The following is a 27,583-nucleotide window of genomic DNA, read 5'->3' on the forward strand; positions in this document are numbered from 1 at the left end:
TACTCTACACTGTCCCCCAAATCACCATTCTTTCTTTTTACCTCGCTCTAAAGAACTGTGGTAAACTGTATGTAATGTAAAATTTGCCATTTTAAGTGTGCAGTTCAGTGCCATCAGTACAGTACATTCACAATATTGTGCAGTCACCTTTTTCAGTCAGGTAAACTTTTTTTGAAGTAAAGCGTATGTGCAAAAAGGTGCACAAATCACAGTTGTGCAGCGTGATTGTTCATAAAGCGTACACACTGTGTATTCCTTCAACTTGCTCTGGAAATATCAGCTGGAGGAGACTTTTTTTTTTTAACTCTTTTTCTACATTTTACGTAATTTACCCATAAATACTGTTCTGTGACTAGGACAGCTTGAATTTATTAAGCCTTTATTCTTTATTAGTCTCAGTGCTCAGTTATTTATTATGCATCATCTCATTGAATCCTCCTGATCTTCTAAAAAAGGTAGGGACTATAATTATCTCCATTTCACAGATAAGGAAATTGAGACCTAGAAACTATCCAAGACCATATAATAAGCAGGGTTTGACTTTAGGCTGGATTTAATGCCATTATACTGTTCATTTTATTTCATGCCTGAATTGCCTCTCATTTTTTTCTTGCCTCATTTATTTATTTTTTTACAGAAAAGGTTATAAGCATTTAAAAATTTCTTTACATAGCTGTCATAATGCATTTTTTATTGTGGTAGAATATACATAAAATGTACTGTGTTACCATTTTATTTTTTGTGTGTGTGTGTGTTACCATTTTAAAGTATACAGTTCAGGGGCATTCAGTACATTATTTTGTGTAACTGTCACCACTATTTTGTTCTTCTTTTTCAAGATTCTTTTGAGTTTTCAGGACTCCTTGCAATTCTATATGAATTTTAGGATCAGGTTTTCCATTTCTGCAAAAGAAAACCAAAAAACTTGCTTTCTTAAATTTCATATTCAGTTTGTTGATTATGAATATATGCAACTACAACTGATTTTTGTATGTTGATCTTGTACCCTGCAACTTGTGGATTCTTTAGGATTTTCTGTATATATGATCATGTAATTTGTGAATAGTTTTATTGTTCCTTTTTGACTTGAATGCCCTTTTATTTATTTATCTTGCCTAATTCCTCTGGTAGGGCTTTCAGTACTATGCTGAATAAAAGTGACTGAAACAGGCATCAGTGGTGTTGGGAGCAGTGAAGAGGTCAAGTTGGATAAAGCCAGTGTTGAAATGATTGACTCAGCTGTGATTCTTGGGGATAGAGGCTCCAGTGGGGTTGTGGTGGAAGAGGTCAGGTGCCAGTGGGTCAGGGAGTGTGGGGGGGAGGGGTGTGGAGGGAGGGAAGGAGGGAAGGAATAAAGAAGGAAAGAAGACAGAGCCTGCAGAAGATTCAGATAAAAAATGGTGAGTATGTTTTGAAGAAGAAAGGACTTGGTGAAGTACAGGTCTCTGATTTTGTTTTGTTAAGTTAGAGTCACCATAAGCATGTTCACATGCAGAGGGAAAGGAGCCCGTGGAGAGGTAGTGTCTGATGGAGCAAGGTCCTAGCATCGGGGGTGGGGAGGCGGCTTAGAATGGAGGGAAAAAGTGCGGACATCTCACATTCAGAAACGGGAGAGGAATGGTATTTGCTTTAGCTGTTATTTAATTTAAAGGGATAATTTAAGGTTTTACTTCTTTGTGCTCTTAATTCACGGCCTTATCTTTTACTTACTTGAATCTCAGAGGTGAACATCTAAGCTAAGGGGAAACAGTAGGGAGGTTTTCCAAAAAAATTTAAAGAGAACTATTGTATGTCTGAGCAATCCCAGTTCTGGATTTTTTTCAAAAGAAAACAAAAACACTAATTCAAAAAAATAAACACACCGCTGTGCTCAAGGCAGCATTATTTACAGAAGCAAGATAAGAATGCAACCTGAGTGCCCATTGTTAGGTGAATGGATAAAGATGTGGTATATATTTACAGGTGGAATATTACTCAGCTAAAAAAGAAAATGACATCTTGCCATTTATGACAACATGGATGGGCCTAGAGGGTATTATGCTGAATGAAATAGGTCAGACAGAGAAAGACAAATATTGTATGGTTTCACTTGTATGTAGAACTTAAAAAATAAAACAAATTTACAAATGTTTTAAAACAGAAACAGATACAGAGAACAAACTGGTGGTTACCATAGGGGAGTGAAGTCAGGGGAAGAGTGAAATTGGTGAGGGAGATTAAGAGGTTCATACTTCCAATAATAAAACAAGTAAGTCACAAGGATGTAACGTACAGCATAGGGAATATAGGTAGTAAGATGATAATCATTTTTTATGGTGACAGTTGGTAGCAAGTTACTGTGGTGATTATTTTGTAGCATATAAAAATATTAAATTACTATGTTATACATCTGAAACATAATATTGAAAGTCAATTACATTTCAAATATAAAAAGATTACTTGATCTGCTAGGGCTCTTCTTGCATTTTCTTTTGCATTTGAGATTCTATTTAAGTGAATTTAAGATTAAAAAATAGATGGCTTGAGGTTTTTAGTCCAAGCCCTGATATTTGCCAGGGAATTTGTTAACAGTTTTAAGACGTGATACCAACAAGACAATGTATATGAAGACAGTGACTGAAGATGTCAAGATTTGGATGAAGATTTTTTTGGTAAACCAGTGGCTGGAGAATTATTGTTCAGTTTGCAATGTTATTATTAACCTTTTTTTTTTTTTTAAGACATCCATTATTTTTAAACATATGTAAAATGATAAGAGGAGAATTTGCTTCATGCTGTAAATGCTTGATACTCTCTTCAGAAAGATTATTAAAGTTTTTTGTTTGGTGACTCCATGATCGTTAACAGGGCAACTGCTCTGTCTTACTGTTACCCAACCAAGAGTTCAATGTTCAACTAATGGGTTGGTTTCTCAACTCACAGAGAAGCCATGTCTGATTGATGATGCTCCAGGGTTGGTTTTTTTTTATTTTTCTATTGATAGTGATCCATAGATAATTCTCAGAGTATGGTTCAATTTAATGCATACCAAATTTTTAAGTGTTGTGTAGGTCTAGCAGGTGATTGGTATCTGAAATGCCAACAAGTGAGAGAGGGATTTAACACCCTAAAATGAGTGGTCTTGTATAGCTTTTTTCATGCTTTCTTTATTTTTGTAAGTTGGCTAGGGAGTTTTCACAGTTTGTTTTTGTTGAATAATAAAGAATATGTCTGGCCTTTGTCCCAGATTCCTGGCACAGAACTTCTAAAACTCTTATAATTTCCCAAGTGATGGAAATATTTTTGTTACACATAAGCCCCCTTGGATCAGGCTTGAGTTTATGTTAATGAGATGATTCAAGATAGGGCCTGGTCACCAGAAAAACCAACCATGTAATTAGAAAGTTTGAACTTTGAGCCAATCTGACTTCTGGGGAAAGCTGAGGGACTGGAGATTGGATTTAGTATTGTAGCCCATGATTCAGTCAATCGTATCTATGGAATGAAACCCCAATAAAGCTCTGAACATCAAAGCTTGGCGGAACTTCCTGGTTGATGATATGCTGGGAAGGTGAAGCACCCTGATTCTGTGAGAAGAGACAGGAGAACTCTGTGTTCAGGACCCTCCCAGACTGTGCTCTATGTGTATCTTCATTTAGCTAATAATGATTTGTATCCTTTATAATAAAACTGTAATAATAGGAATGTGCTTGCTTGTGTGTGTTCAGTGATCTAACTCTTTGCGACTCCGTGGACTGTAGCCCACCAGGCTCCTGTGTCCATGGAATTTTCCAGGCAAGAATACTGGAGTGGGTTGCCATTTCCTTTTCCAGGGGATCATCCTAACTCAGGGATCAAACCCACATTTCCTGTGTCTCCTGCATTCTCAGGGGGATTCTTTACCCACTGAACTATCATCAGGGAAACCCCCAGGAACAGGTATGTGTGAGTGTGTGCTCAGTCGTATCTGATTCTTTGCGACCCCACGGACTGTGGCCTGCCAGGCTCCCCTGTCCATGGAGTTTTTCAGGCAAGAATACCAGAGTGGGTTGCCATCTCCTAAACTCCTGTGAGTTGTTTTACAAGTCAAACCTGGGAGTTGTGGGAACCTGTGAATTTATAGCCAGTTGGTTGGACATGTTGGTGGCCCAGGACCACTAAAGTGCAACTAGCAACTGGAGGAAGGGCAGTCTTCTGGGGACCATGTCCCTGAACTGTGGACTCTGGTGCTACTCTGAGTGGTTAGCATCAGAATTGTATTGAAGTTTACCAGTTGGTGTCAGAATAGTTTTATATTCCTGTTTTAATTCAACTTAAATTAGTGGCCACATGTGAGTTGATGAGGTGATAGACCCAAGAAGGGGGGCATGGCTTTTAGTCCTTTCCGGCCCACTTAATAGGGCCTCATTCATTCAGTCCATCTACATTTAGTGTCTGTATATGACAAGGTCTGTGCCAGACAAAAGGTGGTAGGAACATCCCCATACCTATTCCTTAGGAGTTTTTAATGTGATGTAGTACACACATTCTGTGGTATGCATTCTGTGGTAGAGAAGGAATCTCAGCTCTTGGAATGGCATTTTCATTCTTTAGCAGGACATTGGGGCTGGGTTAGAGATCGGTCTTCGAGGCAGTGGGTACTTTAGGACCAGAGAGATGTCCAGTGGTTGGGGACAGGGGGTTGTGGGTGCCAATGGTTGTTTCAGAATAAATGACTCTGTTTAATGCCTGGATGTGTGTATTAGGGCAGTGTTTTTGCAGAGAGGGTCAGTGGACCACTGTATCAGAATTTTTCTGTCCCCTGGTTCCCCCATCTGCTCTCAGGAATGCTGGTTTTCTTTCCTACCCTTTTTTTAACTGATGGAAAATGTTGATGAGTGACAATAGTAAAATGAATAGTGTAATACCCCCCTCATCTATTTATCCCCAACTCTGTTAACTCTTGGCTGGTGACTTGATTTATAGTGTTTGCTAATTTCTCTTGGGGAGTCTTTACCCATGTATTTACTATACCAGTATCAAGCTACCACACAATTTCACTGAACAAGAAGTTAGGTAAAGATTTTCAGAATCAGTTCTCCTGATCCCAGCTCATAACTCAGACCACCTTCCTCTTTGATAACTTTTTTTAAACATCAGAAATAATTTTATCCATAAGTATTTTTAGGTTTATGTCCCCCAGGACTAGTTTTAAAAATATATCCACAAAACTTTCATCATATCTAAAATAATTAACAATAATTCCTTAGTATCAAATATTCAGTCTATGTTCACACTTCACACCTCTCCAGATAAGGTCAAGAATTACATTTGACTGCCTTCTCTCTCTTCGGAGAAGGCAATGGCACCCCACTCTAGTACTCTTGCCTGGAAAATCCCGTGGACGGAGGAGCCTGGTAGGCTGCAGTCCATGGGGTTGCTAAGAGTTGGACACTACTGAGCGACTTGACTTTCACTTTTCACTTTCATGCATTGGAGAAGGAAATGGCAGCCCACTCCAGTGTTCTTGCCTGGAGAATCCCAGGGACGGGGGAGCCTGGTGGGCTGCCGTCTAAGGGGTCGCACAGAGTCGGACACGACTGAAGTGACTTAGCAGCAGCAGCAGCCTTATCTCTTAAGCCTCTTTTAGTCTGTAGGATCTTTCTTGATCTCTCTCTTGTTCCCTGTGAAGATTATTTGTAGAATAAGGTTTATTCTGTAGATTTTTTTAGATTTTTTGTAGATTTTTTCACAACATACAGTTTTGCTGATTGCATCCCCGTGATGTTTGCGTCAAAGTTCCCCATCTCCTGTTCCTCCTCTCATTTCATAATTGGCACTAGAGCAGTGGTTTTCAAATGAGGTTCCAGGATCAGTAACATCAGATCATCTGGGAAACTTATTAGAAATACAGATTCTTAGCTTCACTCCAGGCCTGTCAAATCAGAAATTCTGAAGAAGAGGCCTTCAGTCTTCTCAATGATTCTGATGTATCCTAAAGTTTGAGAACCATTGCTACGTCGGCTTGATCAGATTCAGGTTTGTCCCTCGCCCATCTCACTGCCTTACCCTCATCAGCAGTGGTAGGTGTCAGGGAGATGCAGTAGAACGAGGAAGGGACAGACAGTAAAGGTGAGCCGCCAGCCTCCTGGGGAGTAAGGAGCACGGCCCTGCTGCATCTGGTGTCTGAGTTCTACTCAGGAGAAAATTTTACTATCCAGTGGATACCTCCACAGTGCTTTATCAGATGAACTGCCTTGATCATGAAGAACATATTTACTCCTGAATGTGCTGACCTCAAATGCTTAGAAACATCTCTATTTTGTATCTTCTAGAGTCTCACTATGCAGAGAGTTACCATCTTCTTTATGTTACTTAGTTTCTACAGGTGGTCAGCATGAATACTTTTTAGATTTCTCTCAAGTTGCTGAAAAAAAATTACAAATGTTCCAACTTTGCTTCCTTTCCAGTTGACTTCCTTTAGTTTAGTTCATTAAATGTATTGTAATTTCACCCCACAAAATCAAGATGAGCTCAATAACAAAAGTGGCAAAGTGGTAGGAACAGTTATAAAGTAGTTAATACTTTTTAAAAAGCTCATTGCATGTAAATTTTTTTTCTATTAAATGAGAAAGAAGTGAAGCTGGTCATTGGGGATGAGAGTCTTCAAGAAAAAAGATTAAATAGAGCATGTCTGTAAAAAGGTAGAGCACATCTGCTCTGATCCAGCTCCATTTTTGGTCAGCATCACTAGCCTTAGCACTTCTTCATTGTCCATCTCAGTGGTATCCAGGCCAGAAAGTTGGATGTCCTGTCCCCTCACTACAGTTTTTCACTTCTTCACCACATAGGCTTGGGAATCAACTCAATTAGATTTTAGTGTGTATGCAGGGGTGTTTGTTGATCTTACATAGAAATTCTACTTAATAGAGTATTTGAACAAATTGAACAGGATAGATTGAGAGTGCCTTTCTGCTTTCACATCATCTTCAACTGCCCAATTTCGTATAATAAAGAACTTTTTATCTAATTAACCTTCCTTTAGGGTTCCTCCTCCAAAGCTGTTTCCCTAAACATTTGTCTTCCAGAAAAGTGTGTGGTGATGCGGGGAGAGAAGGAAATAGGAGCAGAGGTACATCACCATTATACTAAGAATGGCATGGGGGATCAAATTTGATTCTGTTGGGCTACCGTTTTCTAAGCTGGGTCTTAAAATTTTCCTGTATCTCAGATTTTGCTCCAAGGTTTTAAGTAGCATGCACACTAATTCTGGCCTTGAAGGAGTGGAAGGAAGTGGTAGCAGGGTGCAAGCTAATGAACCAGTCGAGCAGTGAATTATATTTTATTGCCGGACGGTGATTTTTGTCACATCTCCTCCTACTGGATATGTGATACATTTTTCAAAGCAAATGAGGATGTTCAGGGTAAGCCATTATTTAATCAGTGGTAATGAATATGCCCCTGCAGACGTTTTCACAAATATTTAGATAAACATTTTAACTTTAGTGTTTCTAAAGAAAAATAAATGATCAAAGTAACTTCTGCTTATTATCAGTAATTGTAACACATAGTCCTTTGAAGAACAAAGATTCAAGGCCAGCAAGAAAGCAATTATTGTGAAGTCAGACTGGCTTACTGATCTTGGGCTTGAGAACTGTTTTTCAGCATCAAGTCACAGAGGAGAGGAGAGAGGATTTTTTTTTTTTTTTAAGATGACAGGGGATAAAATCTTGTTAACTCTTCAGAAATAAGGATTTCTAGCAGTGATAAATAAAACTGTTTACATCAGTCATTAGAAATGCAAATCAAAACCATGATGAGATACTACTTTATACCCACTGATGTAACAATAAAAAAGATGTTAACAAGTGTTGACCAGGATATGGAAGAACTGGAACCCTCCCATCCTGCTAGTAGGAGTGGAAAATGGAAAACAGTCTGGCAGTTCCTCAAAAACTTAAGTATGGAGTTTCCATACAACGCACCAATTTCACACCTAGATGTATACCCAAGAGAAATGAAAATGTGTAAAATGTGTATACATGAAGGTTCATAGTATTGTTATTCTTAATAGCCAAAAAGTGGAAAAAACCCAAATGTTCACCAGCTGATGAATGGATAAATGAATGTGGTATATCCATACAATGAAACTATCTGAAAACAAAAAGAAATGAAGTACTATAAGGTGCTATGAAAGGCCACATATTATATTCTACTTATACAAAATGTCCAGAAAAGGCAAATCTATAGAGACAGTAAATTACTGGTTTCCTAGGGCCAAGGGGTTTGGGGGGAATGGGGAGGGAGGGCTGATGGATGTAGGGTTTCTTTTTGAGGTGTTGAAAAAGATCTGAAATTGATTTTAGTAATGGAGACACAATTCTTTGACTGTACTAAAAACCGTTGTATACTATAAGTGGTTAACTATGTGATGTGTGAATTATATCTCAGTAAGGCTATCACATTAAGAAAAATAAAGCTTTTTTTTTTTTCTTCCCATCTTATCTCTAGCTATTGCAATCCCAGGCCCCTCTGAGAGGTTAAGCTATAGCCATGTACAGTTATGCTTACTTCTGTTTTTCTTTATATTGACTCAGTCTGTGTACTTAAAGTGAACTTAAGTGAGGGGAAAAAAGTTTTTAAAAGAACTGTTAATGCTGAACTCAGAAAAGTACTCAGTTTTGGACCAGATTCATCAGTAAATTTTGATTAGTTGTTAAGTACTAATGCTTGATAAACTGAATTAGTCTCACATCAAGATTCCAAATGCAGATTTCTACCGGGGGCTTTAAATGTCATTTAAAAAGACATTTTAGACATTTCAAGAAAGAAGGTACTTTCACACAGTTACACTGATGTGAGTGTTACTGGCTACCCTGCTGGCATCCCCGGGCTGATTTTGGATGTTGTCCTTCCATGGCTACCTGTGTGGCTGAGAACGTGGGCTATGAAGCTAAGCGCCAGCACTCAGTCTGGTTCCACCTTTGTTAGTAGAATGAGTTATTTAACCTTTCTTGCCTTGGATTCTTTATCTAAGTATAGTAGTACCTCATAAGTTTATGTACTTAATGACTTCATAAGTATAATAGTACCTCGTAAAGTTCATATCAGAGTTAAGTGACTTAATAGCTATGAAGTGTTCAGGGTAGATCTTGGCACATAACTTTTTCTTTTTTCTTTGACCAAGACACATGTGGGATCCCTGACCAGTGAACAAATTGTGCCCCCTACATTGGGAGCTCAGAGTCTTAACCTCTGGACTACCAGGGAAGTCCCATCCTGACATGTAAATGGTATATGTTTTTGTTTATTTCATCTCCATAATTTCCAGCATTGTTTGTTATCTGGATCAGCAGAATTTCCTTTTGGCTTCTGTATTGACTAAGATTAGGTTTTTTGGATATATATCTGAAGAAAAAGGAAACATTAATTTGGAAAGATACATACACCTCTGTGTTCACAGCAGCATTCTTTACATTAGCCAAGATACAGAAGCAACCTAAGTGTCCATCAGCCACTGAATGTAGATAAAGATGTGGTGCAGGGACTTCCCTGGTGGTTGAGTGGCTAAGACTGCATTCTCTCCTGTAGGGGACACAGGTTCCATTTCTGCCTGGGGAACTAAGATCCCACATGAATCATGGCCCCCCAAAAAGAAAAAAAAAGATGTGATGTATACACACACACACACACGCACACACACACACACACACACCCAGTGGAGTATTAGCTATAAAAATGAATGAAATTTTGTCATTTGCAGTAGCATGAATGGACCTGGAAGGTATTATGCTCAGTGAAATAAGTCAGACTGAGAGGCAAATATGGTATGTTTTAACTTATATGTGGAATCTAAAGAATAAAGCAAATGAATAAATATAACAACACAGAAACAGACTCACAGATATAGAGAATTGGTGGTTACCAGTGGGGAGAGGGCTGGGGGAAGAGGGGCAAGATAGGGGAAGGGAATTAAGAGGTACAAACTACTAGGTATAAAGTAAATAGGATATGAGGATGTAATGTGTTGCACAAGGAATATAGCCAATGTTTTGCAGCAACTTTATTTTTTTTTCAATTATTTTTATTAGTTGGAGGCTAATTACTTTGCAGCATTGCAGTGGGTTTTGTCATACATTGACATGAATCAGCCATGGAGTTACATGTATTCCCCATCCTGATCCCCCCTCCCACTTGCAGCAACTTTAAATGGATATAGTCTATAAAATTTATTGAATCATTGCGGTGGTATACAGCTGAAAGTGAAAGTTGCTCAGTCGTGTCTGATTCTTTGCGAGTCCGTGGAATTCTCCAGGCCAGAATACTGGAGTGGGTAGCCTTTCCCTTCTCCAGGGGATCTTCCCAACCCAGAGATCGAACCCAGGTCTCCCTCATTGCAGGTGGATTCTTTACCATCTGAGCCACAAGGGAATCCCATTATACGGCTGAAACTAATGTAATATTGTAAAGCAGCTATACTTCAGTTTGAAAAAGATGAGGTTTGTCTGTAAGTGGCAAAAAGTCGGCAGCCTGAAGTTCAGGACCAGTGGGACAGGGAGCTTCGTGAGGTTGGGGATCCATGTCCTGCTACTTTGCAAGCCTTTTCCTGTTCTTTTCCAGAGTTGAAAGACAAAGGGTAATTAAAACACACAGAATTCGTAGTGTAAGTGTGTTAAGGTAAAATAAATCTCAGGAGATAGCCCAACGAGTTGATGCAGTTGCCCGTGGGGAGCAGGAATTGCAAGTAGGGAGAGATGGATTAGAAAAGGGCTCTGTTTTATTGATGTTGTTTTCTTCGTTATAGCCTTATAGTACTAATTGGCTTTTAAATTTGTGACATGTTAAAGTTTGATGACAAGATTTTTAGAAAATTAGGGTTATTTCATATGATTGTCAGACTTTTTTTTTACTTAACAGTATATCTATCTTGAAGGTCTCCCTGGCAGTTCATGTAGGTCTGTGACATCCTAAATTCTAATGTGTGCATAGAAGTTCATACTCTAGCTATACCAGTATTTCCTTAACTTCTTTTTCTAGACAACTTTTATTTTTACTTTTTTCTATTACGTACAATACTATAGTGATTATAGTGTTACATATAGTATTTTATATACATATATAAAACATATTCTTGGAAGTGGAATTATTGCTAGGTCAAAGGCAGTTCACAGTAACAATTTTGACAGAAACTGCCAGATTTTCTTCCAAAATTTTGAGATCACTCTGAAGACTGTGTGGGAAATAGATTGATGTAGAGCAAAATGGGCTGTGGGAAGACAGGTTTGACAATCATTCCTGGCAAGAAATGATGCCCTTCAGACTAGGGTGGATATGGAGAAAGGTAGACTGATTCAAGAAACAGAGTGGGTGGGAGAACAGATGGAATTATTAATGAAGCAGATGTGAGTAATGAAAGAAAGGAAGGAGTCAGGATGATTCAGGTGGACCCGTGACATCAATTAGAGTTGTCATGTGAGATGAAACTTGCTTGCCATGACCAGATTAGATGAATTCAAAAATACTTTGCCACTCTGACATTTTATAACTTGGAGATCCATGACAGCACCCTTATTTATAGATTGAATGAAGCGCATATTGAATACTTTTTCTTTTGTAATTGTAGGTGTATAACTTCAGTTGATGTTGTTATGGAACAAACATTGAGTTTATCAGTACATTAAAATTATAGATTTTAATCTTCTGTAAATCTCTAGACTCCTTTTATTTTCTTCCTGTCTGCAGCCACACATCTAACCAGTGCACTACCTCCTTCCACCAACTGCAGTCAAGAGTGATCTTTATAAAATCCAGTCTGTGATGACTCCCTTTGCTCCAGTTTCCTCATATTGAAATGCTGTGTCCACAGCTGATCCACACACAGGGATCATTTCCAAGTGGTTCTCTCCAGCTCCACCTTGTCTAGGGGTGTCTTCATCTCATTAAGCCTTAATCACTCTTCTCCAGATATTCCCCTCCGGTTTTGCAGTCACATCCAGGGGAATCTTTATCAGGTTAAATCTTTGTTCCTACTCTTCTCCCCCAGCTGAACAAAAAAGAAAATACATAGAAGTAACTATGGTAAAGAACAGCATGTATACTATCTATGGTGAAACAGATCACTAGCCCAGGTGGGATGCATGAGACAAGTGCTCGGGCCTGGTGCACTGGGAAGACCCAGAGGAATTGGATGGAGAGGGAGGTGGGAGGGGGGATCAGGATGGGGAATACATGTAACTCCATGGCTGATTCATGTCAATGTATGACAAAACCCACTGAAATGTTGTGAAGTAATTAGCCTCCAACTAATAAAAATAAAAAAAACAAAACAAAAAAAGAAATAACTGTGGTTTATTAATTCTGAATATTGCTGTGCCACAGGATGGCTTCCAAAATGGGCCTTGCTTACTTCTTCTCCCTTATCTCTGTGTTCCTTTCCCACAATGCTCATGCCATATCATTTGTCTTTCATTTCCCGAAATCCTAAGTTCACTCAGCTTCCATACCAACCATGCGTAGAACTGACTCTCTGTAGACCCAGACCTTCCTGGGCTTTATGTAGGCACTCTTCCTATGTGCTCACGGAGTACTCTGTACTTGCCTTTGTTGTAGTATCAATAGATATCACATCATTATGATGATAATTATTGGTCATTTTTAGATAGCTCCTAAGATCTTTGTTGGTCCTCCCTTGTGCTCAGCTGGTAAAGAATCTGCCTGCAATGCAGGAGACCTGGGTTCGATCCCTGGGTTGCGAAGATCCCCTGGAGAAGGGAAAGGCTACCCACTCCAGTATTCTGGGCTGGAGAATTCCTTGGACTGTATAGCCCATGGAATCGCAAAGAGTCGGACATGATTGAGTGACTTTCACTTTCAAGATCTTTGTGGGCAGGGGCCATATCTGAATCACTTTTATTCATATTTCCCTACTAGATCGCATAGTGCCTGTCATAGAAGTAATTATTTGTCAGTAATTATTTGTTGAATGAATGAATATATATTTGGCACCAACCAATATTGAATGATTTTTATTTAGCTCAAGGATAGAGGAAATAATCAATATAGAAGAATAATATAGAGGAAAATTCTGATTTTAGAAGAGGCTACTTTAATAATAGTTGGAAGCCAGGTTGTAAAAGCCTCAAAAAATAAATTAAAAAATGGTCAGCTCACAAAACAGCTCATTTGGTAAGTTTGATGTTGGAGGGAAGTATTTACATGAATTATATGGCTAGAGGCCCCAGCAGGGTCTGATAGGAGTTCTCTGTGGGTAGATTGTGGGAAGATGGATATCAGATGTCGGACAGACTAGAGAAAAAGCTCAATGGGATGGACTTAAATATCATCATATAGTCACAGGTATTGGCAGAAACTACCATACCAGGGCAAACATACTGTCGGAGTTTTTGCTCTAAACTTCAACAACCATGTACCTTGTTCAACCAGCACAAGATTCTACAGAAAGAAAAAGTGAAGAAAGGATAGCAGCATTCTTTCCCTCTTCTGACCCTCAGAGAAAGCAGAATTAATTTGTGTGTGAACTCATGGAAGATACTTTATCTTTTCTCTTTTCCTTCTCTTCTTTTCTTTTTTCTTACTTGTGAACCAACAGTGAGTCCTAGAGTTTACTCATTGGGTCTCAGGACCCTAGTTGGGTCGTGCTCAGTTGCTTCAGGCATGTCTGACTCTTTGCGACCCACTGACCGTAGCCTGCCAGGCTCCTCTGCCCATGGGATTTTCCTGGCGAGAATACTGGAGTGGGTTGCCATTTCCTTCTCCAGGGGATCTTTACAACTCAGGGACCAAACCTGAGTCTCCTGTGTCTCCCGCACTGCAGATGGATTTTTTTTTACCACTGAGCCATTACCCAGCACTTTTCTTGGGCTTCTCTTGCTTCATTGAGTGGTCCTCCCCTGACACCCTACTTCTCCCTCATCTGTTTCCAGGCACCCTGGGATATTTATCTAATCCAAAAACCTTCTTGCCTTTGGGGCTTTCCTCAAGCTTTGCCCAGAGATGCACTCTCACCCTCTGGCCTATGAGGGCCCAGCACAATTGTCACCATTTGGTGGCAGCCCTTCCTGGCAGTCTCCATGTTGTCATTAACCATGCTGAAGGGCCTGCCCCGACAGCTGCGTTGTATTCCACTTTTGAGATTTGCTATGCTGTGCTGTTATACTAGGCTGAGGTCCCTCAGACCCAAGGCCCTCGTTAATGTCCTGCTTCTGTTCTCTGCCTCTGTACACAACTGGTGCTGCTAACGTCCCACCAGCCTGGCTTTGAGTGTGCCTGTTTGCCTTTCCAGGAGTCACAGAATCTTTCATTATGAGCTCTAGTAGTGTTAGTCACTACGTCCGACTCTTTGGGACCCTACGGACTGTGGCCTGCCAGGGTCCTCTCTCCATGGGATTCTCCAGGCAAGAATACTGGAGTGGGTTGCCATTCCCTTCCCCAGAGGATCTTCCCGACCCAGGGGTCGAACCCGAGTCTCCTGCATTGCAGGTAGATTCTCTACTGTCTGAGCTACAGGGCTATGCCCTGCCCTAATGGTGCTTGGGTTTTGTTCTCCAGGCTTCTGTGCCATTTCCTGCCATGGGAAAATTCTATTACCTCGTCTATCATGTTTCAATTTAAGAGAGACTTTGGGAAATGCTTTCAAATTCTCCAGATGTTGTTAATATTTACCACATAAAATATTCTACATGCTCAAAGAACCATGTTTTAGTTTTCAGAGTATGTCTGTATTTAGGAGTTCATTTAATCAGTAATAATGATTTTTAGTTTCCATTGAGACTGCATTTGTTAATATTTTTGAGGCACATGTTTTCAGATCAGATAACCTAAATTTTAAGTTTTTCTACTCCCTATCAGTATTTGTTTATGATAGAAAAGGAGAGCATTTTAGGCACTGTTTTCTGCTGGAAGATTTTCTCAGATTTACACTCGTTGAATACTTGGATTAACATAAAGTCTAATCTGCTGTGTTTTGAGCTCTCTAAGCAGTGGTGAAATTAGAATCGGTGGTCTCTGAGTGCTGTAGTTATTGACTGCATCCTCTGTGTGCCTTGGCGTTGTATCTTCTTCCAACTGCAACTGTTTCCTCTGACCCTATAAAAGTTTTTAAGATGTGTACTAATTTAAAATGAAATAACACATAGATTCATCAGGCAGCATGTCTATACCCATTTTATTTACCTTTTCATCCACATAGTCATCCATTCAACCTAAATGCCTTAAGTCTCTTGTTTTTAATTACATTTTGCACCTTAAGTCAACTTTTTTTTTTTTTTTTTTTTTAACACTTTTGAACTCGTTCAGTTAGTGGGAATGCTTTAGGAATTTTAAAAAATAATTTTGTCTTTTTTTTGCATGATAGATGGAAGTAGTGATTTTAAGTTCACATTTAGAAATTTTGATTCCTTCTTTGTCTTTGTTTTAAACATACAGTTCTTATTTTATGATAGGTCTATAATTTTTCTATCTAGCCCTTTGAGGTATCCCCTGATAGCACCCATGCTAAATTGTTTCACTGTGTGCTTTATAATTTCAAGTTGTATACTAATATTTGATGGGGTTTTAATTATGGAAACCCCATGAGGCCTGGATTGAGGGCTTATGCTGGTGTATTTTCATCTGTTTACCTGAGTGATGAGACGTGTATTTTAAAATGATCAAAGGCAACTCTCCCACATCCCTCAAGCTTCATAAAATGAGGGATCTTTATTTTGTCCACTAATGTTTTCTAAATTGTCTACTACACTGCATGGCATGTACTAGGTACTCTGCTTATATTTTTAATCCATTCTTTTATTGAGGAAGTAGTGGCAGGCTATTGTAGGTACTTCCAGGAACCACTGGGATTTTCTTTTGATTATTTGCCTATTTGTTCCAGTAACATATCTTTGACCCTGTGCTATGCAAAACGATAATTCTAATCCTATTGAGATGAGCATTTCCCTCCTTCCTGGGTCTATATTTGCTTCAGAAACTTTGCATTAGAGTTTGGCTCTCAGAGCCATCAATTTCTTTTTTAGTAACCCTCAAATTTCTGTTTTTTGGAGACTAATAAGGCATATTCTGTATGTTTTTTAAAATAAAATTAATCAGATTAATCTTTGAAGGTAGAAAAACCCACCTTGTTCAAATGATATAGTTCAGTAGTAAGAATTCAGATAACCATCAAGCACAAGGAATGAAAAAGGTGAGAAGCAGGAAAAATTAGCAAAAAGAAAAAAAATTTTTTTAACTTAAAGACATGTGATACATTTTTCTGATTAATACACTGACCATGGGTGGAGAAAACCCATCCATATTGAAGGAGAGTATAACTTAATGGTTCATTTTTTTATTTTAGTGTAATACTCATTAAATTATTTTAAAAGGAAATGTAAATACTATTAGTTAGCAGGTCTTGTAATTATTTTTAAAAGAAGAAAATTTAAATGTTTGATATCGTGACTATTACCAGTAAATTTAGTAGACTTCTTACTCATCTGGTGTGACACAAATTAGATGCAACTTGAATGTGAGCAGAAATAAAATTGACACTCATGTTAAAGTTATGAAGAGTTTGTTTTCAAAGACATATATATATATATTCTTTATGCTGTCTTTATGTGAACATGTTGAACCACTGTCTGTGGTTGATGATGGAAGAATATGAATTGACCCACCACTTGGTATTGAATTTCCTGGTTTTGCTCTGAAAGATCTTTACGAAAAGGGGAAATAAAGATGGGATCGTGTGACATAATGATGACTAAACATTGTTTTTTTGTTTTGCAGTTCCAATTCCTGGCAGATTTGATCGGCGAGTATCAGGTATGTATTCTTTTTCATAACATACTACTAAAATGCTATTTTAAGATGGAATTATCTTAAATAAAAACATGTTCATCTTTTTAATAAAAAGGTAAGTTGATAGCATTATAGAACATTATCAGAATTACCTGTGATGCCTTTGTTGTTTCATTTTGTTTTAAATATATATGTGCTTATTTTTAGATTAGTAAGTTTGTCTCATTTATGTCATTGATATTTTTCCATGTTCATAATTAAGGCTTCTAAAAACAACTTTTCATATGACTATTTCTGGCATTCTAGATTACACTTGCCATTAATTTTTTTTTTAAGGTCTATTTATTTTTATTTTTGGCTGTGGTGAGTCTTCGTTGCTGCACATGGGCTTTCTCTAGTTGAGACGATGGGGTTGCTCTGTGTTGTGGTGCACGGGCCTCTCACTGAGGTGGTTTCTCTTGTGAGGCACAGGCCCTAGGGCGCGAGGCCTCAGTAGTGGCAGTTTGCAGGCTCTGGAGCCTGGGCTCAATAGTTGTGGAGCACAGGCTTGGCATGTGTGATCTTCCCAGAGCAGAGATTGAATCCATGTCTCCTGCATTGGCAGGTGGATTCTTAACCACTGAACCACCAGCGAAGTCAGCCATTAACTTCTTGCTCATGTTGTTGAGCCCCTTAAATTACTTCCTCAGTTGTAGCGCTGGGAGTAGCAGTCTCTGGTCAGAGACTGAGCATTGCCTTGGCTTCTTCTTTATTCTACTTTCAAGAGACAATCTAGAAAATGGGCTAAAGGGAGAAAGACGCCCTGCCAAGACCTGTTCTTCACCTCCATCTCACTAATATAGGCGGTGCTGACTCCTTTCATTTATTTTTTTAAACATATTTTTATATTCTTGACTTACAAATGTACTCCTTTAATTTAGAAGTAAAATAGTGCCTCAGATTGTTTTATTTGGCATTCCTTTGATTATTAACAAAAAATGAATATTTTCCAAATACAGGAAGTCTTTTTATTTTTTTATATGCAACTATAAGCTCAGTTGGTAAAGAATCTGCCTGCAGTGCAGGAGATCTGGGTTCGATCCCTGGGTTGGGGAGATCCCCTGGAGAAGGAGACAGCAGCCCACTCCAGTATCCTTGCCTGGAAAATCTCGTGGACAGAGGAGCCTGGTGGGCTGCAGTCCATGGGGTCACAAAGAGTCGTGCACAACTGAGTGGCTAACACAACAACAAGTTTAATAATACATTTCCCACTTAACTGTTGGGATCTAGATAATTTAATTTTGCTCTTTTTTATTGACTCAAAAATTTTGATCTGTGACTGGTACCTACTTCCTGGCACACAGCAAGTACTCAGTAAATATGTATTGACTATATATATGTCTCTTTATTTCATGATTGTTCTTAAGCTGAGAAGGTTCCCATTTTTTCATAGAGCTGATAAATATGTTTTCTGAAGGTTTTTCTTATAATTAAACTGCTAAGCTTCTGGATATATCTAGTTTATTTGGTCGTACAGTTGGGATGTTAATGTGTTTCAAAATTGCTATGTGAGCTATATGTGTCCTGTCATTCTTTCATATCCCCCTTTTCAGGGAAGTTTCTTGATTTTAAATTGTCATGTGACCTAATTACCTAGTAAGGCTCCAAATCCCTTTTCTACTCCTCAGTCCTTTTCTTTGAGAGAATCTGCTCATTTATGTTTTCAGAAAGTTTTTGCTAAGGCTGTACACCAAAGTCTGTTGAAAGGAGATGGAAGAATGTGTTGTTTCCTATAAAAAGTCATTTACAGAGATAGGAATTCCCTGGTGGTCCAGTGGTGAGGACTGAGCTTTCACTGCAGGGGGTACGGGTTTGATCCCTGGTTGGGGGTGAAAAGGGACTTAGATCCCTTATGCCTCTAAGTGCAGCTAAAAAAGAAAAAAAAGTCATTTATGGAGAGGAAATAGAGTAGGAATTAAGGCTAGTATGAGACTTATGAACTGCTGTCTCCCATTTCTGTTCTTCCCTGCACCTCGTTTTACCCAAAGTTTCGTAATAATAGCTGTTGAACTCTGTGGGACAGGCCGGGGAAATGGAGAGTGCAGTGACACCTCCTCCAGAGGTCACAGAGGGTCACAGATGAATTGCTGCGTAGGCTGTTTGTCAGTGTGGTTCAGTCCTTGAACTCTGCAGAACTCAGACAAGTGCTTGGTATTATCCCTCATCCTTAGCTCTTACAGTCTTATTGAAAAGTTAAAACTTATTAATATCACTCAAATGTTAAATGAAAATAAAGAATTCTTAACAGAACCAAAAATGATTATGCAGCAGAGAAAATAGCTTGTTAGCAAGAGCTAATGTTTTTTGAGTGTAGGCTGTGTACTCGGTACACATTTTTAAGGTCTTCCTAAATGCCTGCCTTGTGTTGTTGAATATAATCCTCACACTAACACTGAGTTACATGCTATGATTACCCCATTATACGGGTGGGGAAACTGGGGCAAAGCAGAGGTTACATAACTTGAAACAGTCAAGGTGATAAAATGCCCAAAGATAGCGTAATGCCTAAGTACTAACCTTCCCAACCCTAAGTACCCATTCTTGTACCCTCTAGAACTCTTGCTCAGTCTTCAGCTAAATCCCCTAAATTTCTTAGTCCATACTCTGAGTTCGGTGTTTATCTTCATTATCTAGCTGAAGCTTGGCTTGCCCTGAAGGCTCACTTCTCTTTCACTTTCCTTGTAACACTGATAGCAGATGTGTGAATGTCTCTTTTGTTCCTCACTGTTGCTTCCAGACTGCTCTCTCTCTCTCCTCCCTAAAGCCCTCAGCCTCAAACCTCACATTATATTCTCCCAGCCACCGCCCCTCCTTGTTTTAGTCCTCTAATAGCCCCCAGGTTCCTTCTTATTTCCACATAGATAATACTTTGACCATCCAGTCCTTCCATTCCTTGACCTCCTCTCCTCCGGGGTTGTGGTCTTCCGCCTACTTCAGCTGCTCACTGCCGTGGTTGTACTGTGGTAGGACCAGCATTGCAACTTTGATATGCTCAATCAGTGATCCAGGTCTTCCAACAGCTCCTTTGCTGTCCTCCTCCAGCTCTCACAACTCATTGATCCTGTCTCTTTCTCATTCTTTCTCAGTTCCTCCTTACTAACCTTAAATTTCTTGATCAGTGATTAAGTATAACCACTTCCTCAGTTCTCTTTTCTTTTTATATTTGCTTGGCTAAGCCACACTCTGGTTAAACCCATTCTCCACATATTCTGTGTCTGCACTGCATCTGTCCTTGGTGGAAGGGAAACACGCAGCCCTGCTGACTGATCTTACTCTCAGTTCATGATCATTAACCTCTAGTGCGCTCTTGGTGACCACAATCATACTGTTTCTATACTTCTTTCACTCTCTTGTTCTCCTAGGTAAGTCTTTCATACCTTCTTTCTCCCCAAACCTATAACACCTCCTCCTGCTCCTATTCCTAGCAGATAATCTTCTCAATTTAACTAAAGAGACAGAAATAATAGAAGAGAGTTTGCATGACTCCCACCACATCTGACCTTCCCACCTGCCTGTGAGTCCAGTTGTCCACCTGTACACTAGATCTCAACCCTGCGTCCTTCCAGCAGTTACCTCTTCTTTACCCTGCGTAATCCTCATCGTTCAGCTGGTTTTTCTCAGCAGCACATCACTGGCTCTCCCTTCTTAAAGTAAAACTTCTACAAATCACTGTCTCCTCTCCAGCTACCACTCTTTCTCTCTGCCTGTCTTTACAGCAAAACCTCTTGAAAGAGTGGTCTGTACATACTTCGAGTTTCTCTTCTGTTCTCTCTTGAGCCCATTTTAGTCAGACTTTTGTTCTCATATCTCACCAAAGCTACCTTTGTGGACTGCTCACTCACATTCTTCAGACCCTCATTTGAAGGATACCTTCCCAGGCCTTAAGTAAAGCCTATCTAAAATCCTCGCCCCTCCCCAGCACACAAACACAACCTATCTCCCTACTTTATTTTCTCCGTAGTGCCCTTCCTCTTTTAACTTACTTATTCCGTTTGCCATCTAGTTCAGTATGCAAGGGTATAAATGCCAGTCGGGCAGGGAATTTCATCTGTTTTGTTCGCTGGTGTATAGTTAACATTTGGAACAGTGTTCGTAAATATAGCTGGGTCAGGAAGGATCAGGAATCAGGAAGAGAAATTATTGTAGGCAGAAAAAAAAAAATCAAGCGCTTCTTGGAGGGAGGCAGAAGTTGCACTGGAAGTTGGAAAATATGGTTACTCTTGGGCTAGTACCAAGAAGGATGCATTCTAGGTAGAAGAATGTCTTAAGACTTGAAGGAGGATAAACGGGACCCAGCTGCTCTGGTCGTCGGAGAGGAGATAAAATTGGAGGAACTTCTCTGGTGGTGCAGTGGTTAAGACTCTGCTCCCACTGCAGAGGGCATGGGTTCAGCCGCCGGGCAGGGAAGATCTGCATGTGCCACGAGGTACAGCCAAAGGAAAAGAAAATTTTAATAAAATAAATTGGAAAGAGAGTTAGGAAATGGGCTCCTGATGTGATCCAAGGATCTCAGCTAAACTATTTGTGTGAATGCATGTGCTTTGTCAGACACTGCGGAAGAGAATTCAACAACTCAGGATGTCTGACTGAGTAATAACCTGGAAGGTCGAGCAGCAGAGGAGAGCTCGCAGTTCTTTTTTTTTGTTTGTTTGTTTTTTGTTTTTTTGAGCTCGCAGTTCTTGAGTGTCTCCTGTGAGCCAGGCCTTGAATGTGAATGTGAATGTCTCCTCCTGTTGTTATTAACCCTTTAACATGGTTCTAGTATTGTTATACCCTCATACCATGGAAGAGACCAAGGACTGGGGACGTAGAGAAATAGTGAGTGTGGAATAATGGGTCCACTCTCAGACTGTTGTGAGTGTAGCTTCGGAGATGAGGCCTTCCCCTCTTTGATGCTGCCTCTCCCCTGCAAAGTACTGGAATTGAAAAACTGCACCTTCCAAATCCTACGTTCTAGCAGAACAGCCCCTCTACATCAAGTGATAAATACATCAATTGAAGACAGTCCATAAATTCTTTCAAGGTAGATTTCTTGAATTCGTCCTAGATTAGCATTAACTGTCCTTGAGTTTGAAACGTTAGTTTGATTCTGTTAATTTAAAAACTTAAAAAAGGAAAACCAAAAACCTTTCATTTTATAGATTACTGCTGTTTGTTTATTTATTTATTTTTTTTAGATTACTGCTGTTTAAAAAGGCACCCAGTCTGTAGTGTTTTGTTATGGCAGCTCTAGCTCTCTAATATACCAGGCTGTATCAACTCCTCATGGGAACCAGCAGGACAGCATAGGGCCTGAAGCCAGTGACCAGGCCTGGTAGAAATGAAGGGGTTTTCTCTCACAAATACACTTTAGTGATTCACATTTCTGGATGAAGAAAGCAGCAGTTAAAATCCAGAGGAGGAGATTAGACTGGATAAGCCATTGTTGCTTTGTAGTTTCCTATTACTAACTAGTGACATCTGCTGTGCAGTGGAGGCAATTACTTCCCTCAAGTGGGGCTGTGCTGCTGTTTTAGCCTTTGTCTTCAACAGGTCTTGAGCATCTCATGACTTTCAGTGTAGTTCATGAGGCTCTAGAGGGGATCACACTGACCCCGGGACTCCCCAGGTAACTTGTACACTGAGATAAGCTTCCTGATACTTAGAACCATAAGGGACAGCAATCACAGAGACCTAAAAATAGATTTTTATATAGAAAATGAGAAAAGTAATTTGGGATCAGGACCAGGAAGAAGTAGAGAGGTTGAGGTAAACAGAGGAAGAAGAAAAAGGAGTTGAGTCTGATGTTCAAAAAGAAAGGTGAAAACATCCAAACCAGTTTAAAAAAATAAAGATACACTGTTTTTCCACTAATGTCTGTGTGTGCTCAGTCGTGTCCAACTCTTTGCGACCCCATAGACTGTAGCCCACCAGCTTCTCTGTCCATGGGATTTCCCGGGCAAGAATACTGGAGTGGCTTGCTACTTCCTTCTCCATTTTTCACAAATAGGAAACATATTAATAATTTTAATGAAAATAATTGCTTTTGTTTAAATCATAGTTCTGTGTCTTAAGACTTCAAGATGTAACATTTGTTGCCTCAGTTACATTAATGTCTAAAAATACAAAAATGAGCTAAGGCGCTACAGTACTTTCCTCCAAAATCAGAAGAAGAGCAAGCCTGAAAATAAGCGAGCTCAAGACTAAGTGTCATTATCAGTAAAATCCTGTCAGTCTCATCATTAAAAGACTTGTTATTTTCAACTTTTTAAATGAAAAATTTCCATACATATGCAAAAGTAGAGAAAGTTAGTATAATCCCCGTGTACCCACCTATCTCCAAAATGAGGGTTTTCAAAATGCATTTTTCAAAGAAGACATTTTGAAATCCTGGACCAAGGAGTAACAGGGTAGACTGAATAGAGGTCAAATATGAGAATATTTCTGAGGCAGAATTTGATGTATTCATTGGGTAACAGGTGGAAAGAATGCAGTAATGGTGAGTTCCAAATTTCTAGTTTAGAAAACTGGGCTGACAGTGACAGCGTTAATCAAGAGCACAGAGAACCAAGAGGTTTGCAGTTTAACGTAGTGTCTGATGAGCTGCCTTCAACACAGCTTTCTCAGCCCCCTACTCAAATACCTATGAAAATATGAAAAGTGACAGCAGTAACATCTAAGAACTCAGGAACGTGTCTGCCTTAATCTTTAGGACAGTCCTGAGATAAACTTGTTGCCTTGTGGAAACAGGAATGGCTCGGCGAAAGCTAGGGAGGCGTTATATTCCATCCCTTCCCTGGCTCAGCTCCAAAAGCCTGTGCTACAAGGAGTTGGGCAGCGCTCTATACAGAACATTACCTGATGCTGTTTTAGGGATTAGAATGATGTCTGTTCTCTTACTCCCTTCTCCCGAGTTTTCCTCAGTCTGTTTAAGGATTCTGGTTTCCTGTTAGGCAGAGTATTGATGGCGGTACAGCACAGAAGGCATGGCCCACACCCATAGGCTGGACAAGAAAGGGCATCCTGTCCACAGGTCACGTGGGGAGTTACCATTTCTCAGGTATTCCATTAGTTCAGAAAGTCAGTGAGAAGGAGGAAGCTGGAGGGCAGCTAGACCAGCACTGCAGTGAGTAAATGTCTCTAAGAAATCAGGAATTGAGTGGTATGTATCATCTCATCCCTTCATTGTAGATACACAGAGATTTTTAGCCATTATACAGAAGAATGGAGTGTAGGGTCAAGAACCAGTCATATCCCTTGCCTGCTCACAAATAAGATGTAAACCCTAAAAAACAACATAAGGCTTATAAATGAAGTTGGTGGATTAAGGATATAAGAGGAATGAAGATTAGAAGGGTCCACTACAAAATGCTGATTTGTTGTTCAGTTGCTCAGTCATGTCCGACTCTTTGCAACGTCATGGACTGCAGCATGCCCGGCTTCCCTGTCCTTCACCATTTCCTGGAGTTTGTTCAAACTTATGTCCATTGAGTTGGTGATGCTATCCAACCATCTTGTCGTCTGTTGTCCCCTTCTTCTGCCTTGTCTTTCCCAGCATCAGGGTCTTTTCCAGTGAGTCAGTTCTTCACATCACGTGGCCAAAGTACCGGAGCGTCAGCTTCAGCATCAGTCCTTCCAATGAGTATTCAGGGTTGATTTCCTTTAGGATTGTCTGGTTTGATCTTGCAGTCCAAGGGACTCTCCAGAGTCTTCTCCAGCACCACAGTTCAAAAGCATCAATTCTTTGGCGCTCAGCTTTCTTTATGGTCCAACTGTCACATCCATACATGACTACTGGGAAAACCACATCTTTGACTAGACGGACCTTTGTTGGCAAAGTAATGTCTCTGCTTTTTAATATGCTGTCTAGGTTGGTCATAACTTTTCTTCCAAGGAGCAAGCATCTTTTAATTTCATGGCTGCAGTCACCATCTGCAGTGATTTTGGAGCCCAAGAAAAGGAAGTCTGTCGCTGTTTCCATCATTTATCCATCTATTTGCCATGAAGTGTTGGGTCCAGATGCCATAATCTTAGTTTTTTGAATGTTGAGTTTTAAGCCAGCTTTTTCACTCTCCTCTTTGACTTTTATCAAGAGGCTCTTTAGTTCCTCTTCACTTTTTGCCGTAAGGGTGATATCTGTATATCTGAGGTTATTCGTATTTCTCCCAGCAATCTTGATTCCAGCTTTGCTTCATCCACCCCAGCATTTCTCATGATGTACTCTGCATATAAGTTAAATAACCAGGGTGACAATATACAGCCTTGACATACTCCTTTCCCAATTTGGAACCAGTCTGTTGTTCCATGTCCAGTTCTAACTGTTGCTTCTTGACCTGCATACAGATTTCTCAGGAGGCAGGTCAGGTGGTCTGGTATTCCCTTCTTTAAGAATTTTCCACAGCTTGTTGTGATCCACACAGTCAAAGGCTTTGGCGTAGTTGCATGAGAGGGCAAGAGAAGTAAAATTTTTAAGGACAAAATCTGTAATACAAGACAGCCTTGAAGAGAGGACAGTTGTTGAAAGAGCTTGGATAGAGAATAGAACCAAGATAATAGTAATTAAAGTTCCAGAAAACCAGAACAAATGAAACATGATAATGGCAGTAGTTCAGCGAGGTGACATTTGCTGCCTCCTTACTGTGTGCCAGGCACTTGTTTACTTGAATCCTTACAACAGTCCTCAGAGCGGAATCACTAGCTCCAGTGTGCAGAAGAGAAGGTGGAGATTTGAAGTAAACCAAGCCAGGTCACACAGTTATTGCAAATAATTGAGGATTTTTTTAGAAGAAAAACTTTTCCTTAGCTATAATGACCTATTATACTAAAGCTGTTGTGAGGAAGGAACAGGTTTGTTGCTTCCTGGGTAACACCAGTGATCACATCTAGACATTCTTGGCAAAATAGTTTATGAGTACACTAACTTTTTTATTCATTACATAATTCATTGTTTCTACTATTGTCATCCCTATGGGTAAGATTTTAAAAGCATGACTTGTATTGACATCTCCAATTCTAACTCATCTAGTGTTCTGTATTTGTATTAATATTCCCCTTTTCTCCAGTAAAAAACTAAGTGTATATTTGTTTACTCACAGCTGTAGTACACAGAGGAGTTTTGGAATTATTGTACCACTGCCATCATCAATTCTTTTTTGTTGTTGGATACATCCCACTGAGGGTGGATGGTCAGAGTATTATGTTCAGAAGCTACTTAAAATCATTCCCCTTTCCTTTTCTGTGGTTATGTTATCAACCTGATATGTGGTTAGGGTCATTTGTTTTTCTTTGTATTCAGTTTTTGGGTTCCTCCATCCTTATCAAATTTATTGTTAAGAATATGTAAAACATTTTAACAGGGCTTAAATGTCAAAACTATATAAACTTTTGTTCTCAGAGAAGTTTCATTCCTTTCCCTACCCTCTCCCTTTTTGGTTTCTGCCTACCTTCTAGGAAACAATTTTATTACTTTTTGGTTTATCCTTCTTTTGTTTCCTTTTGGAAAAATTAATACATTAAAAATTTTTGTATGGGCTTTCCTGGTGGCTAAGCTGGTAAAAATGCAGTGTGGGAGACTTGGGTGCGATCTCTGGGTTGGGAAGGATCCCCTGGAGAAGGGAAAGGCTACCCACTCCAGTATTATGGCCTGGAGAATTCCATGGACTATAGTCCATGGGGTCGCAAAGAGTCGGACACAACTGAGCAACTTTCACTTCTGTGTATGTGTGTATATATCTCTCTCTGATATGTGTATGTATATATATATATATATATATATATATATATATATATATATGCATACTTATTTATTCCCTCTCCCCACCATTTTTAGCTCTCCTTCTTTCTCATGGAAGTCCTTCTTTATGGAAGGAGAGTCTGCTACGTATTAATAGTATATTCTTCACCTTTTTTTGCCTTTTTTCCCATAGAGCTGACTGTTTATTAGCCAATGGGATTCTTTCTCAATCTTTCTCATAGCTGAATTATTCAAATGCATACTTACATCATTTATGATATCGTGGTATTATAAACAAATGTTTGGTTAGCATTGTCTTTTTTTTTGGTTAACATTTTTTAAATCTTTGAATTTTGATAAAGACAAGTCCTGCAGCCCACTGGTACAAAACACAGATTACCTACAAAGAAAACCAAGTTGGCTTTGAATTATATAATATTGTATTTATAACAGAGCCTGACAAATAGTATTATATTTATTTTGTTAAAATTCATTCTTTTAAGTCATTCTAATACATAATGAGGTTGAGATATTTTGATTTTTTTTCGTGATTACTCCAATTCCATATCCATATGTTTATATTGCATGTATTGTGCTTGGTGGTTTTCTGTTCCTGCTTCATAGCTCAGCAGAGACAGTACTTCCTTGCTTATCCTTGCCACTACCATAGAATTTAGTAGATGATGTTTCTTATGGTTTCTCTTCTATTTGGACTACCAATCCCTGGATAGCTGACTTTTCATCACTAACAGAATGCCTGGCATTACTAGGTACTTAGTATATTAGTTAATTGAAGGAAGGGGTTGCAAAGTTCATTATAGCTTTAGAAAACAGTGAACAAAAGGAAATTATGTTTACTTCCTATTTTCCAGTAAAAGACACATCTGTTTTATTCATTTTTCTCTTTATTTTTTTTCTCTCCAACTTTAGTCTGTGCTGAGACCTATAACCCTGATGAGGAAGAGGAAGACACTGATCCAAGGGTAAGAACTGCAGCAAAGGTATTAGGTAGAATAATTTCAGTCCCCACTCACTCCCCTTCTCCTCTGTGTACCAAGTCTAACCATGCTGATATTTAAA

General features: G+C 39.3%; 1 protein-coding gene across 1 annotated transcript in view; it reads left to right on the forward strand.

The window, feature by feature from the left end:
• The window catches only part of PRKAR2A (protein kinase cAMP-dependent type II regulatory subunit alpha), a 71,055-nt gene that overhangs the window by 7,164 nt on the left and 36,308 nt on the right, over nt 1–27,583 (forward strand). Inside the window, exons 2-3 of the mRNA XM_061128664.1 lie at nt 16,741–16,776; nt 27,434–27,486. Of these exons, the coding sequence (XP_060984647.1) occupies nt 16,741–16,776; nt 27,434–27,486 (89 nt within the window). The remainder of the gene's footprint in view (nt 1–16,740; nt 16,777–27,433; nt 27,487–27,583) is intronic.

Source organism: Dama dama, chromosome 24 (assembly GCF_033118175.1).
Source record: "Dama dama isolate Ldn47 chromosome 24, ASM3311817v1, whole genome shotgun sequence".
NCBI classification, from domain to species: Eukaryota; Metazoa; Chordata; class Mammalia; order Artiodactyla; family Cervidae; genus Dama; species Dama dama.